A 17370-nucleotide genomic window follows, 5' to 3' on the forward strand; every position below is an offset into this window, starting at 1 on the left:
GTTCAAAAATCATAGAAGACTAAAATTCATTATTTTAATAATTCACTAGCCCCTCTAGATACCGTAACTTTGACTCAAGTACAACTTCATTATGTGCCCTTTCTAGAAAGCAAAGATTTATGCTATTACACTTCGAGCTCCAACTGTCGTCAGTTCCTTCAAATGTTACATCTCACACTGGTAGCTTGATATTGATATAGAAAACAAAATTTGTTGATATCATATTCAATAAACGAGATCTGTTGGATATAGGAAGTGGGAGATCATATCAGTTGTAAACACTTCAAAGCCATTTGTGTATGATTGGATGTTTTATTGAACCCTTCGTTGGTCGACATAAAAAAGTCAACGATGAGCGCAACGCACTCGCGGCATTCACGTTGTAAGGGTGGCCCCATAAATTAATCCAATAGTATATCTTCAAATTTCTAACATTTTCTTTGATGTAAAGCTTATAATGATATTCTGTGGAGCTCAGTTATGAACTACTGTCCATCTAGTAAGAGGACGGCAGTCTTTTGTAGTGAAGCACTGCTTCCAAGAGCACAAGGAATGAATCCTTCATTCAACTTATCTGTTCATTAAAAAATAGTTTCACTCATTCTCTCTCACTCAATTACTCTCTCTTCAACTCTTTGTCACTCACTTTTCCTCTCTCTCTGACGCATTCTTAACCTGAATACCTGTACATAGTGCGCGTGTCTCTCTTCCACTTCTTATTATCTTCTTGCAACTTGACATTGGCCAAGTTCATGGCTTGACATCAAGCAGCCAGCAATGGAAATGTTGCACTATCCACTTAACTCCAATAATAAAACTGACACACTTTTATTCTGCCACAGAAAACTTCAACTACCAGAACAATCTCTTCCAACCTATAGTTGAAGCTTTATGTAGTTTATTAAGCACCGAGTAGCTGTTGGCGAACAAAACGTTGTTATCAAAATCCTTTCTACAACTTTTTCAAAGACAAGGGTAATAATGATAATTTTTTCCGAGAGTGATGGTCTCGGGATGAATGAAAATACGGAGTATGAGTTTGGTACCTTTTAGATGAAATATTCTTTCCCCAATAAGTAGTTAAAAAGATTTCAATAAACCTAGAATAGATTACTATCACTATGGGCAACCTATATGATGTATTGTCTTCTATAAAATTCAGCACTTTCTCGCTGAAGCAGTTAATAAATTCAATAAGACGAATATTGAGTTAACTTTCTGGTGAGGGCTACTCTTATTCATCGATAAATAAAAAATTAAATAGCTACCCTTTTTAAAAACTTTTATTCACATCATTTTCAAGATAGTGAATGGCATTGTTTAAACACAATTGGTTGCGGATCAAAGTTTTTGAAAAGAGTACTTAGATTGTTTTTTTATTGATAAATATTAAGTTGTATGGGACTAAGGTTCTATCAATTTGGTAGTCTCTTAGCCAAAGACAACATTAGAAAAACGTATTTTTGAACAATTAAATCCACTTCCAGTCGTTTCCCGGTCTTTAGGATATTTAGGATATCAATTTCAGAGAGTCGGCAATTATTTGTTGAAACATCGCCGAATTATGTAGTAGTTACATCACAAAATTATATTATCATTTTTAAAATGGCATTAAATCTTCATTCTGCTTAATGATATTTCACACTTTGTAAAAGTCGTTGAATAATAAGCTATGCTGTTATTTAATGTAGATCAGTGTATAAGCCAGTATATATTGTAACATACATGAACAAAGAACTCTAATCTAATCTAATCCCATATTTTCCATGTGTGGTTCGATTGAGGTTTGATTGTTCTATTCAACCTTCTTAATAAAATGTTTGAGATTGATGAAACAATTGAATTCATGATAATGGCTAAGTCTCAATGAAAATGAGGAAAAGGGAATTTGATATAATTGTTAATTGAATATTGTTGTAAACTGTTCCATTCACAGGTTTATGCAGCTGTCTTCTATATTCCTCAAGTTCCACGAAATATTATCGCTCCAGGAGTTTCAAATCTTGTCTGGCGATGAATTTGAAGATGAGCAATTAGTGGTCTTTGGAAGTTGTTTATCTTGCTCGCTGATTTGGACATCAGGATTGATAGTTGAGTACGATGTTTCCGACGAAGAATCAAGCCAAGTGTCTGACGCTTCTCCGTCTCTGTTCAATATGAAATTAATCTTCAATCAACAATTCATTTAATTGTTCAATTACACTTATAACCAATAACTTATCTGAAAATACTATACTCTCATACGATTTGCTCTTGATAATGAACTAACTTAAATCACTGAAACAATAATCATTGAATAATTTTGTAATATTCTATTCTTTTCCTGAGGTGATTTCCAAGTTTTGTTTCTTTCAAATCTCCGAGTTCTTTCTACCCTTGTTTCCAAAGTGAGGAATGAGATACTATGGAAATTTTGAACTTGATAATAATATTGTGAACAATAAATGAACACCTTTATTGAAAAACTTTAAATCAAATCAAGTTTTACAACAATAGAGACATATAATAAATAATTTATTATGTACAAATATCTCAAATTTCAATACAAATATGTCAGACTTACAAACAAGAAATAAATAATTCAGGAATTATAATATTGATGATGATGATACAAAAATGGTTTAAATCATGAGTAAAAGCTTCATCGAGAAGTCCAATTTGCAGTTAGAAGTGATTATTCACCTTGATCGAGCGAGCGATTAATTGTGGGAGCTTATTGGGAAGCAGTTGAGAATTCTTTAATACAAAAACATATTTTACATTGGAATTCTTCATTCTAAACTGTTGATTTCTGTAGAGAAACCAACAGTTTAAAGTAGTTTAATCAACAGTTTATTCTAGCATAAAGAAAATAATACTTTGTAAATGAATTATAATATAAGAGTACTTTATTGAAATTTTTCCACTCAACATGGTTCAACAGTAATGTCATTCAAATGTTATTCATTTATTTGATTCACTCACTTGAAAATGACACTACTGATGCAACATGTTGTGAGTAAAAACATTTAAAACAGGTATTTAGATTTTTAAATGTTTATTTTCATTTTTTGATAAGAGTACTTTATATAGAACTTTATAGAGTACTTTACAAGTGAGTGATATTTAATCCTGCTCTCATAGGCAGGTTGAGACTGAAATAGAGTTGAGATGTTGGGCAGCATCGAATGAGGAAGAATGATTTTACCTCCAGCCACCCTGAGGTTTGTACGAGTCATCATCGTTCCTGCTCCAATGATACTCAGGGTGCAGGTAACCATGATGGTAGCCGTAGTCATGGTGGACATGGTGAGGCATGTGGTAGTGCGGTGGTGGAGCTCGAACTTCATAGGTGACGCTGCTCTTGCCGTGCATGAGGGACTTGAGGGCCAGGGCTGACACCATTGCCAGGGCAGTCATTCCCGCCCACAGGCCCTTGAATGCGATCAGGCTCACCGCCCCGAACAACAGAGGAATCACCAGTGCTGTTTTCAGTTTCAGAGCTAGCAGTAGTGGGATTATCACTTTTCGTATCCTCCTTCGGCCGGTCCTACCTGGAAAATTTCAAAATAATCTATAAAATTTCAGTTTCAGAGCCAAGTGTAATTATAACTTTTTGTATACTTTTCGGCCGGTCCTACCTGGAAAAGTTCAATATACTTTATAATATTCATTATAAAGTATTTATATATTGAGTAAGTATATATTAATTGTTACAGTAATGTTGGCTCACACCATAGACAGAAAACAATGAGATTAAAGATTGAATATAGTGTTTGTAATAAGTGAAATTGGGTATTACGGCAGGAAGTACATCTCTCTGCCAATAAAAGCCACAAGAATGGATAAATAGTAAGAGATAACATGATTATACGGAAAGAGCTGAATATCTTCTGCCTGAATGAGAGAGTTGCATCTTATCGTCAGCAATGGAAAGAGCATGTGGAACGAATGTCAGCTGATAGGCTTCCTCAAAGAATTTTCAAGTATAAACCGGTAGGCAAAAGAGACATAGGCAGGCCACGAAAAAGATGGCAATGATCATTATATTTATTATAAAATAAAAACAGTAGATTGTAGTGATGCTTATGATGATATTACATTAGATTATATTGGTGTTATTAATTTATAGATTTTATTTATTATTATTTTTCTATTCTAATTACAAGCTGAATGTGAGTCGGAACAGGCAATAGCCCAATCCCTGATTGAAAGAAGAAGAAGAAGATTACATGATTGTATTCGGCTGCACCAACGTGAATGAACCATTTTTGATAATGTTCACTGAGCATTGGATTCATCCTCAATTTGAGTAGTTTTTGAAAATAAAAGGGGGGGGGGAGAGAGAGAGAGAGGAGTGAGGTTGAGGAGAGAGGAGAGGAGAAAGAAATTTCTCCTTTGAAAACTGAAGAAACTTTTCTTGCTTCGCATTCTAGTAAACTAATTCTAGATAATATTTGAGTGACAACCTATATTTTCGATCGATAAGGAAAAATAGGGAGAGAATAAGTATTGAACTAAGTATATGAACATTGGAGATATATATATTCCCATTCAATGATTTTTCTGTCGATTTACATGGTATATCAATGAATGAATTACTACAGTATTCGAGTTGCACTGTTGCTCTTCTTCATTAGAGCCTTGTTATACCGTTAACACAAACTTCGTATACATTGATTTTTGAAAGCTCTTGTTGTTACTGGAAAAAGTGAAAGGAAGATATAAATCATTGTTGCTATAAAAGTGATGGGAAACATTAAACGTTACAAGATTGAATACCTTTCTATAATGTGAGACTATAATATTGTGTACGTAGTAGCTTCAGCATGTCATAGGATGAGAAACATTTTCGTATTTACATAGCGTTATGTTATGCTGGTTGGCAAGCTGTAGAGCCAGAGCTGCGTATGGAAGATGGTGAACCTTATTTGAACGGAAGAATAGATTAGAGAAGAGATCATAAAGAAGAGAACAGGTGGTGGTAGGTGAAGTTGTGGTGGACAGGTGTTGGACGGAGTAGCAAAGTGGTACGTGAGAGAAAGAGCCGAGTCTGTTTAGTTTAGAGAGAAGAAGCTCCAGCAGCAGTGGAAGCATCAGTGAAAACTATGACGTTGAGAAAGTGACACACATCCCATACCATCCAGTCAGCCGGATCTCGAATTAGGAGGAGCCCCCTCCGTGGGGGCCCCCGCTGTTGGGGGGGGGGCGGTCACCCGGACACGGATCGACACACATACTTTCCTTCCCCCCCCTTCCAACCCACCTCCTCCTGTTTATTGTCCTCCTCACATGACAATAAATTGATTGTTTGTTGCGAGTAGGTAGGTATAGCGTTGATCGATTGCTTTACCAAATGAGAGCCTTTGATGATCGGATAGAGAGTATGGAGCTCGGGCTGATTGATTACTGATGTAATGGTGTCTTGGTATAATTTTCAAACACATCACTCTGTAATCATTCAATTTGATTTGGAATTTGAATTTGTGCAGGTCCCGTTAGTTTGAATTGTGGCTGTTAGATGAACGTGTGGGATTATAGATCCACATATTTACAACTTATGAGCAGCAGACTTCCAGGAGATGATAATGATAACCAAGTTCTAGGTATTCAGAGTTCAAAGTCAGCAGTGGAATTTTCCAGTTCCACTAGTAGTCATGAATGATGATAACAATAGATGTTAATCATTGTTCACTTACAAGTCAATCTTCAAGGATAAGGATTATTTTTCAAAATCTTGTTTACAATAATATTATTACAGATTTATCGTGAAGATGTAGTTGATTAAATCAGTTTTTAGCAAAAACCAATTGAACATAATATTATGCAATACCGTTGTTGACAGTCTGTTCTTCAGACTGTCAGAGTTCTCAGATCGCAACTGGACCTCTGTGTCTTTAGGGCCTGCTTTAGTTTGTTTTAGGGCCTCATACTATAAGTACTCAACTATACTGTCCTTAAAAGCTATCGATATCGATGGTCTTCAATGTGCTTATCATCTACTTCAATGTGCAAGTTCCGAAATTGATTAATCAATAATAGTTAATGGAATTTATTGCCGGGCGTGCTGGTCTGCTGTTTTTGAGCGTTACAAACCATTTCAGTCTGCTAACACCGCCTGGTTCGTGGATTCGAACGCTACCGTTAGCATGTACGTTTGATCATCTCATCAAATAAAACACCTACTTTCCATTACCTACGCACAATCAAAAAGCTCATGTGGTCATCAAGCCATCCGCAATAAAAAATATATAAAATTGAATAATAATATGATCTGGATTGAAATAAAATATTCTCAAACCAGTTTCTTGTATGGTTTAGTATTTAAAGTAATGGTATTATGAACCAATTCATTAGGAGAAAAATACGATAGTGAGAGTATCGTTATTCAATAAACTTCAAAAGAGAAAGTGTGGGAACATTAACCGATTCTGTTAATACAAGTTGACATGAAGTATATGGATTTTTTGATAAGATAATAACTGTAAAACACTAATGTACATCTACGATGATAATATTGCTGTTTAGTCCAGTCTACGAAAGATTATAGAATGAAACGTTTGGAACACAATTTTTAGCCCGCAACTCTTTTAAGGACAGTAAGGGGTTAAACATATCAAAAGTCCTCACTTATACCCTCTGTGCTAAGGGGTTGGAGGAGGTTTGAAAGTACGAAATTTTGTTTTTTTTGCATATATCTCGAACAATAAGCGTCTTTGGGGAATTTTGTAAAGTACAAAATTAAAGCTTATAAATTAGCCTACAAGTTTCATCTGTATTATTTCTCCATGTTTCTCAAAATTTTCTAGATATGAGCTCTCGAAGGTGTCACATTTTGAAGAAACCCCTCCGGCCTCGATTTTTTAATATTTTTGGCCTTATAACTTTCTAACGATTAATCGAAAGAATCCGTGCTAATCATGACCATGATTAAAACTACCAACTAAAACTGAACGTATACACTATTAATGTAGCTATCACACATATTTCTGTGTGAAACGTTTTTGGCATGAGGACGAGCTGACGATACACACTGGAGTGCGATTAGAATGGGAACAAGTGGGTACAGTACGGTCCACCTTGACCCTGTAACCAGAAGAAAGGAGTACTTGCCTAACGGAACTGAAGTCAACAGACTCTGACTGCATTTCTCCACCTCTGCGCAGTCTTCTGCGCACTTCGCTGGTACCGTATATAAGAGAATACCGCCACACCTTGTTGGCAATCTTCCGGCTTGTACCATTGGATAACTCACGAATTCATGAATTTAAAGTCCAATAGCTACCCACTTACCTTACTAGCACTTGATTACTAACCAGCCACTCTACGGTTAAATGGAGGTTGTCATAATCATGATTTATGGGGACTTGAAGATTTTCAATTAGTTAATTGTATATTATGAACTGAAACATTCAATTTTTCAAATGAATAGTTTGGCCTTCCAGTACACCTGACCCAGTTACGATGGAGAAGTTCAATTTGAAAAATATTTTAGAGCCATCACACCTGGAAGAATATTAGTCATCACTAAGTGATTAATTTCCAGTCTCCTAAGTTCTCCTGGGCGTGGTTTGAGTATGGGATATGTAATTATGTGATAGCATATTGTCTTTGGTAATAAACAGGTAAATAATGGATTTGTAACCTATATAATGAGAAGTCAGGGAATACATCAACAAAAAATATAAATTTACACGTACAATATGCTTAAGGCTGTGCAAAGGCTAAAGATAAACTTCCTACTCGTGATAGTTTTCAAAGTTTTTCGATTTGTATATCATCAAGCTATCAAAATGAACAAGTTTTCTCAGGAAATTTTTTTTCCGATCATTAATTTTCGAGGTATGAGTGCCTAAAGTTTAAGTTTTTGGGTCAGAACATTTCAAATTCGGTGAAAGATAAATCCATGAGAAAAAATGTTTTCCTGAGAAAACTTTTTCATTTTGATAGCTTGATGAAATACAAATCTAAAAACTTTGAAAAATATCACGAGTAAAAAGTTTATTTTTGCCTTTGCACAGCCTTGTTTTGTAGGCTACTTACAGTCAACATCTGATATAGCACAATTACACGGATCAATTATAAGAGCATTAAATATTAGCTACACAATTGGATTTCCACACCCCCTTCATCAATGTTTTCCCACAATTATTGTAATAACATCCAGGTTGAGGAAAGAATTCATATTACTGCATTTGATAGATGATCATTGCTTATCATCAAATGTCATCTAAATTGTTGTCAGTCCAATAACTATTATTTCTTCGACTCAAATTATAGTGTGACAATTAAGATTCTTGAATGACAGACGCTGGCCTATCAAGTAATTTCAAGGGAATATCGATCTAAATTGAGAATTGGGTGGTAGGATTCACCTTAGATTTATTCATTGTTAATAACTTCGATGCTTTCCATTCAATCAATGTTGATAGTGAATTTCAATATAGTAACCCCATCAGTGCTCTAACTAGGACAAATTATTGTCATATTAATTACTGCCTTTTTAATGGGTGGTTCATGCAAACACATTTTGGATGGATTAAAAATAGTGAGACAAGGGTTTTCTGAATTAATCATATAATCAAATATAATTACTCATTTATAATCGAATTAAAATTCATTCAATTGAAGATTTCTATTGATAATAATGCTCTCGATTTCAATATTCACTCACTGACTTAGTAAATCCAATGAAAAATACAATATTGCAGCAGTCAAATTATTTGACAATTAGTCTAAGTAATGGAAAAAATGTTTATAATCATTCGCAAACTCACATTGAACAGGTTCATTCTCAATTGTTATTACGTTGAGCCTCTGCTATATTTTGTCACTCTCCTCAATTGTTATTACGTAAAACCTCTGCTATATTTTATCACTCTCCCGATCTTATCACTGTAAATAGAGAATAAATAAGTGTAAGTAGAAGATGGTAAAACACTTACTTTGTCCTTTGGTGATATTATTATCATTCACATCCTTTATTTCTCTAATCCAATCCAAGTCGTTTGGATTCTCAATTGGAATATCGATTTTCACTCTCAGGATTTGTCTCTCTGATTTGTTATCTGCAAAAATAAGGAAACTTTTTATTGCAACCTGTAGTTGAAAACTAGAAGATTTTTCTATTCCAATACAGCAGAGTATTTCTGTTTCATAGCGACAGATTTTTTCAAAGATTGTTGCATTTACAATAGAATAATATCTCGTTTAACTTCGACTAGAAAAATATCGAGCCTGCTAATTAATGGAGGAAAGAATGATGAATGATGGATCATGAAGGAAAGGATGATACAAGAATGTCAGGAGAAAAGAATCAATCAATACATCGTTAACGTGCTGAATTGTAGACTTTTCAGATTATATGACTGTAAAATTACAAATATGAATTACTGTGGAAACACAGAAAATGGTTCAACTAATAAGGAACACCATTCTATATAATTATTACAGCCATGTTGTGAAAAACATGTTACGTGGAGTCATTTTCCAAGGATTTTCCGTAACAACTCACATGAGTCCCATCAGAGGCATTTGTATTCTTGTATTACTGAGAAGATCTCATAATTAGTATTTTGAGAAAATTAAGGGCACGGAAAGCTATGCAGAATTCCAAAAAAATGCAGAATTCGAGAATATTGAAGATAATATTCTTATCACATATTCATTCCAATTCAAAGAATGTATGACACAGGATGCGATATCAAATACAAATACTATACAATAAACGAGTTACTTCTATTATTTGGAAAAAGTGAGTTAAGAGTCATGTGAGATGGGTTTTCACAATCTGATGCCATTACCATCTGGAGCAGATGTATGATTATTCTAGTGATATCTGTTGTTTTGACAATCTTCAAATTCTGATAAGAGAGGGAAGGAACGTATAATTTTTGATCAACCCTACAGTAACAGTTATTGTTATCAACCCTAAATATCGTTACAGTGTACCTATTTCAATTCCTCTACATCATATGCTATGTAATTTAAATTCATCACACATGTTTCTCGAGGAAGAACTCAAATCTAGATTCTTCAATCTTCAAAAGTAAACATGTTGACATGAGCAAGAATAATGTAACTGGAGGAATTAGTTTTTCAATCACCACTCTTATCAATTTAATGACAAGTTATGGATAATAATCTTATTATTTTGGTAGGATTGAAAATGCGCAAAACTTCAGGTCTTTACAATCCTGTGTTCACTCTTCAGTTGTAGCGCAATCTAGAGGTGGAAAGCGGATTGAAGTATGCGATTTGCAGTCCACTAGCTATTGCCATCTACAGGAGATGAACCGAACTAATAAAAACTGCTAAAAGGAGTACGATATTTAGCGTTGTTAACAATATTGGAAACAATAATCTTCAACATTTTATGATGTTACTTGATTATAAAAAAATTGTGGAATGCTCTTATATGCTTTTCCTCATTCAAACATTGAAAAATATTAGTTGTGGCTGATAAATATTATAATCACGATTTTTTGCAATTCATTTTTCTAAACAATGATTATTCCCTCAGAATATTAGATATTTGACTTGTATTTACCCGAATTCGTTGACTGACTTTGTATCTCTCAAATGGGAAATCGACTGTCGCACTAAAGCTTCTCAAATTCCCCCTCTCAAATTCTTTAATATATTCATTAAAAGGTCTATTCTCTTAAGCCTCTAATCATCAACCAGATGAAAAATAATGTATTGTATCGAAACTACAGTATTTCTTTTAGAATTTTTCCCCGAAGTCACTGATAACTTTGTACTTATCTTAAAAACCAAAAATATTTTATGTGATGGAAAAATTATGTGAAGCAAGATATGAGTTATCTCTAGACTCTAGTCTAGACTAAATAAGAACTAAAATAAATTCGAGTGATCTACTGGTGAATTCCCTTCACCATTTCAGAAAATAACTGGCAAATTGTGTAGTATTTCACAATTCATTGGAAATATGAACTTCCAAACAAAATTCAGCTTCCCATAAAGTGAAATTCCAACAATAGGATGAAATCGATACTCATTTCGTGAATTATATTGATTCTATTAGATTGATTAGTAAACGATAGAGATGCGTGGAGGTTGATAGTTGCGGAGGCCAAGGTTCACCATGGGCTGTAGCGCCATACAAGAAGAAGATTGATTAGGGATAAGAAGGTTAAGCTATGAGATAAATCATTTTTCATAGAAAATGTCGTATCTAAACTAAAAACCTTCAAATTTAAAAAATGAAGACCTAGAATGAATGTATAGTATGTATTGTGGATTTGTGTTTTCAAGTTACATTATTTTGATGTAGATAGTTTATGAAAAGATAGTGGAGGCAACAGTGAAGGCTTTTTCTTTTTCTATGTGAAATTGGTGAGAATTCCTTGATCTGTATAAATTTATTTTTTTAATATTGATTATCGCTGTCTCATTATCACAATAAGGTGACAAGATAGTAATAGTAAAGTGAATTCAATATATTAGCACCATTCTCTTCAACTCTTGAACCTTCTCCAGTATGAAAATTTGTGGATACAATTATTATAAATCATATAAATATGATCGGGAACAGGCTTGGCCCAAAACTTTCCTATTCCCAAATTTTGGTAATGAATAACATGTTGAAAAAATAGGTTATGCTTGAAAGTTCAAATTCACTTTGTGTCTAGAAAATATATATGAGCTAGAAATTTTGAATGTAGTAAGATTAGAACACCAGATTATAGTCAAATATTACACTTAATTATCACCGCACATTGAATAAATTTTACCCTGTTTGTATTGTATTGTACTCCTGTTTCGAATATTGCACATTTCAAGATTATTCCACTTCAAAAGCTATGCACATATTACACAAATATATAAATATTTAAATAACATCTTGAATAAATCAGTGGTTAGAATAAAAACCAATCCAGATTATGAAACTTCAACAAGAGTGGAACTTTATGTATGAGAAAGTGCATCATGCAGTTCACCTACCTTCGTCATTGAGATCAGATCGAAAAAGCGAGGTTGTATTGCTATGAGTGTAGTACTTATTCTGTTTACCCCTCACATAGATGTTAAGCAGCTGTTTCCTCAGGTTTTTTGTCTTGTTGACTTCCTCCTCACTCAGTCCTGAAGGTCCTTTTTCAGTAAACAGTGCTTCAATCCTCCTCTTGAATGCCTTCTGAGCGTAACTCCTCTTCATCGATGATTCATCAACATTGTTGGTGTTATTCAAACTTGCTTCAAATCCTCTTTCACTATTCATTCCCTTCAGTGTTGTCCCATGTTGATTCTCTGACCGCCTCACCCGTCTTCGCACTGGTTGGTTGTTTCTTTTGATTGGTTTCTTCGTAGCTTCGTATCCATGCTTCTTTATTTTATCCTGAGAATCCACTTCATACTTTACACCACCAAGAACAACATTCTTCGATCTCGATTCCCTATGTAGATCCTTCTTCAAAGCAAGCTCCTCATTTGTAGCTGAATCGTGTGGTCTGTCCTTTTCAGATTTGAAACTTTTAGGATTGTGTGGAGTAGTTAATCCAACTCGTGATCTCACTGCATCCGCTTTAAAAAGTCTACCTATCACAGGATGTGCACTGAAATGAATTTTTTCGTTACCCTCTGCAGGAGACGAAGAACAAATCACACACGAGAAACAAACCACTAAGAACAAACTTTTGAAAACTGAATTGCAAAAACCAAAATCGTAGGTCATTGTAGCCGGAAACAGCGCGAGCTGTAAATTGAAGCGATCAAATGGCTGGAGTTCCGTGGTGACAAATGTTTTATGCTTGAGACAAAGCTAGATTATTGGCAGAAGATCACCAGCACACCGGTTCAATTGTACGATCGGATGACCGCTGGCAATCGAATTGCACGAATTGGGATCGAAGTGCAGCTGGAAACGTATTGAGCATGTCAATGACATGTTTGGCCGACTAGCACCAAACTACCAGTATTTAAAGTCAGAGAGTGTTGTGTCAAACCGGTGGGAATTTCAATTGGACAATGTCGCCACTGATTTGAATCATGCATATGCTTGTAATCCCCCGTGATACGAATTGATTTACAATTTAGATCAAAAACTCAGTTTACTTATATCGCATTCATACTCAAATTTACTATTTTGTAGTTGACAAAAAATATTATTGGATTTAGTCTCTGATCTATATTTTATTCATCCTTATTTCTCTAACAACTTTATTACTTGAACTCTACATTCATGGATATTATCATATCACATTGTTTCACGTCTCATGTCTCGCGTATCATTGTACAAAATACAGATGTTAGGTTAATACAAGGTTGATACACAAGATACAATATTATGCAGAAATTGGGCTTATCGCAAATTGCGACGCGTAGCGACGTGTCATGACGAGATATGAGTTTGTGAGGTGTGTTGATATCATATGATCATATTCACACGTGCTAACTTTGTCCAAATTTGAATAGTTTAATTATTTTAGTAATAGGAACTTAGGAAGTAAAAGTGGAAATTTATAGTGAGAAAAATGATGAACCCAAGACATAACCTATAAACTTGAGTGTTGATAGGAAATGACATTGGGTAATACGGCAAGGCAGAACATCCGAAAGGATCTCTCTGCCGATAAAAGCTATAAGAATAAATAAATATTTTAATATTCACTCATCTACTGTAGCAGACTCACGTCTCATGTCACATCACGTCGTGTTTCAATTTGTAACAAGCCTTATATTGTTCTTCAATATTAATTGAACTCTACTCGTATCACATTTGTCCCATTACATGTCTCAAGTATCATTGTACAAGATACTAATGTCAGCTTGCTACCGAATACATTATTGTCCTCCAATACCTCTTGCGATATTGATGAGGATAAAAATATATGACGAGTTTTTGACGGAATGTAAGAAACTTACAAATTGATATTGGATTTTGTACTTTTGATAGAAGAAAAAATAAGAGGATTATTTTCTTGTAATAGCAAACTGAATTCGAGAAACGGTTCTCATCTCAATTATTTCGATAGATCATGACAATTGAATCACAAGCTTCTGAACCGAATGGGAGGAGATCAGCGTAGGTACAGTGTTTTGTCACAACATAATGCGATACTCAAGATATAACGGTTGTATTGCCCACACGCCTCAATAGTAGAGCACTGTTGTGACATTTGCATGACAAGGATGATTGGTGACCCAAGATTATCATCAATAATTGATTGTATTGTTTGACAAATGGAATCAAACTGCATTTCACTCATAGTTCATTCTTAACTTTTCTAAAGTTTGATAAATGGATGAGTGGAACACCTAGCTATTGAGATTCCCTTATTAAACCTATGTTCTATTATTCCAAACACAATTTTCATCATTTCGCACTCATTATTTTGGACCTTCCAGAGTCATCGCATTTCGCACTCATTTTTTTGAACTTTCCAGAGTCATAGATATTGGTTCCTTTAATGGGATATGAATAATACTCGAAAATAATAGAACAGAATTATTTATTCATGTGTTGAATTTTCAAGACGTAGACATCAACTATGCACCAGTTGCAGTAGAAATAACAAGAAGTTGTCAGAAGGTGTTTGTTCGTATTAGAACTCTGAGAGGTTCGTTCACATTAGTCGAATTTCCTTAGATATTCAAGTTCTCTTGACGTTTAAGTAAAATGAATTATTTTTGCGAACTTGATATAATGTTAAGTTTACAAAAGCAGAAGCTTGAATTCAATATAACAAAGTAGTACTTCTTCAAGTTTTGTTGATTCAAGTAGATGTTGAACAAGTCTGGATTCAACTAGAATCTTGAAGGTACAAGCAAATCTAGAAGTGAGAAAATGGGATGAAACAGTTGTCAGTCAATGTAGTAACAACTAACTTAAATGGAAAAGTAGATTAAGTATGATGCAGTTGCAAAAAGAAGCTTCGAGATGAAGTAGATTTTCACTTTATAATTATGTACTTTTGAGGTTATTAAAACTCCAAGGAAAGCTGACTCATGTCAATGCAGCTTATCAGAGAAAATAATATGAATCAGAATAAATTAGTATATGAAATCATTTGTCTTGTTTGATATTCCTCATTGTATTCTTGCATTATTTTCTACAAAAGCACATATATTTAAATATTTTTTATTGAGTGCCTATACTGCTAGAATACATGAGAATAATGAAGATTGTCGAATATAATAATGCAATAATTGTGATCCGCCTATTACTAGTAGTTTTGTGAACAGTAGACCTCGCGCTCAGTAAGTTACATAGACCTGTTGTTATGTGTTCTCAAAAATTAATAAATAATTCATCAATTTAAAATGTCTAGAAAAAATCCTAAATAAACATAGAGCTTTCTGTCCTATCGTACCGTGACATGTCGTCCCGGAATGTGAGTGTGAGCGCTGTTATCAGGTCTGACTGCTACTGTCTACAACGTTGATGGAAAGATTCATTTTCAAGATGTTCGATGTTTTTGAACGGGTAGTATTATAATCAGACAGCTGATTTATGATGAATAATTTCTATAGTCTGATTTTTACTTTCCTTGCCCTATTACCATAGGTAAGGAAAGTATTGCTTTCCAAAAAAAAATTAAGGTACCCCAATTTCTAAATTTCTATACGTTTCAAGGTCCCCTGAGTCCAAAAAAGTGGTTTTTGGGTATTGGTCGTTGATGGAAAGATACATTTTCAAGATGTTCGATGTTTTTGAACGGGTAGTATTATAATCAGACAGCTGATTTATGATGAATAATTTCTATAGTCTGATTTTTACTTTCCTTGCCCTATAGATAAGGAAAGTATTGCTTTCAAAAAAAAATTAAGGTATCCCAATTTCTAAATTTCTATACGTTTCAAGGTCCCCTGAGTCCAAAAAAGTGGGTATTGGTCTGTGTGTGTGTGTGTGTGTGTGTGTGTGTGGTGTGTGTGTGTGTGTGTGTGTGTGTGTGTGTGTGGTGTGTGTGTGTGGGGTGTGTGTGTGTGTGTGTGTGTGTGTGTGTGTGTGTGTGTGTGTGTGGTGTGTGTTGTGTGTGTGTGTGTGTGTGTGTGTGTGTGTGTGTGTGTGTGTGGTGTGTGGGTGTGTGTGTGTGTGTGTGTGTGTGTGTGTGTGTGTGTGTGTGTGTGTGTGTGTGTGTGTGTGTGTGTGTGTGTGTGTGGTGTGTGGTGTGTGTGTGGTGTGTGTGTGTGTGTGTGTGTGTGTGTGGTGTGTGTGTGTGTGTGTGTGGTGTGTGTGTGTGTGTGTGTGGTGTGTGTGGTGTGTGGTGTGTGTGTGGTGTGTGTGTGTGGTGTTGTGTGTGTGGTGTGTGTGTGTGTGTGTGTGTGGTGTGTGTGTGTGTGGGTGTGTGTGTGTGTGGTGTGTGTGTGTGTTGTGTGTGTGTGTGTGTGTGTGTGTGTGTGTGTGGTGTGTGTGTGTGTGTGTGTGGTGTGTGTTGTGTGTGGTGTGTGTGTGTGTGTGTGTGTGTATGTGCGCCTGTGTACTCGATATCTCATCTCCCAATTAACCGAATCACTTGAAATTTGGAACTCAAGGTCCTTACACTATAAGTATCCGACACGAACAATTTCGATCCAATGCAATTCAAGATGGCGGCTAAAATGGCGAAAATGTTGTCAAAAACAGGGTTTTTCGAGATTTTCTCAAAAACGGCTCCAACTATTTTGATCAATTTTCATAACGGCAAGGAAAGTTGTGTGAGTACGCCACACCAGATTCTTACTCTAATATTGGCGTATGAAGGAGGCTCCTTTTTTATATTATCCTTGAAATGCAAAATCTCCAAAAACCTTGTATATACGTCGACGCGCAATTTAAAAAGGAACATACCTGTCAAATTTCATGAAGATCTATTACCGCGTTTCGCCGTAAATGCGCAACATATAAACATTCAAACATTAACGGAAATGCCAAATCGTCGACTTTAATCTTAGACCTCACTTCGCTCGGCAAACTATCTCATTGAATTAATTGAATGAGATAGCTTCGCTAAATGGACTAGTCAAAGTTGCGAAAAATTTTGAATTTAGAGCTCTCTCATTATCCAGAGTTGTAATATTTAGCAAGAGAAAATTTTATAGAATTTTTTAATCTGAATTATCCTGTTGAGAATTTGGTCTCCTGTTGCTGTAGTACCTGTATAAGTCAGTCATAGTTTCAATTCCCATAACGTCTGGCATTTATCAAGCCTCCCTCACCTAAACTACCTCACAAACCTCACAGAAAATTTTTGTAACACCATCAGAAAAAAACGCAGAAAACATAATAGGATCATGAAAGCCACGTTTAAAGTATAGCAGTTAAAGTAATAGAGTATAGAGTTATATTTTTGAAGCCACGTTTGAAGAGTATTGCAGTTAAAGTAAAGTATAGAGTTAAATAGCTGTGCTAGAAGTTCAAAAAGTTACTCTTTAGACATCCTAAATAGCCAG

General features: G+C 34.9%; 1 protein-coding gene across 1 annotated transcript; it reads right to left on the reverse strand.

Moving 5' to 3' along the window:
- Window positions 1–1265: 1265 nt before the first annotated feature.
- On the reverse strand, window positions 1266–12764 carry LOC111063771. The gene is made up of 4 exons (XM_039443948.1): window positions 11947–12764; window positions 8925–9047; window positions 3188–3533; window positions 1266–2147 (listed from the first exon to the last, which is right to left on the reverse strand). Exons 1-4 carry the CDS (start codon window positions 12671–12673, stop codon window positions 1997–1999), a joined length of 1347 nt encoding a protein of 448 aa, XP_039299882.1. The 5' UTR covers window positions 12674–12764; the 3' UTR covers window positions 1266–1996.
- Window positions 12765–17370: the final 4606 nt, after the last annotated feature.

The sequence above is a fragment of the Nilaparvata lugens genome, chromosome 1 (assembly GCF_014356525.2).
Source record: "Nilaparvata lugens isolate BPH chromosome 1, ASM1435652v1, whole genome shotgun sequence".
NCBI classification, from domain to species: Eukaryota; Metazoa; Arthropoda; class Insecta; order Hemiptera; family Delphacidae; genus Nilaparvata; species Nilaparvata lugens.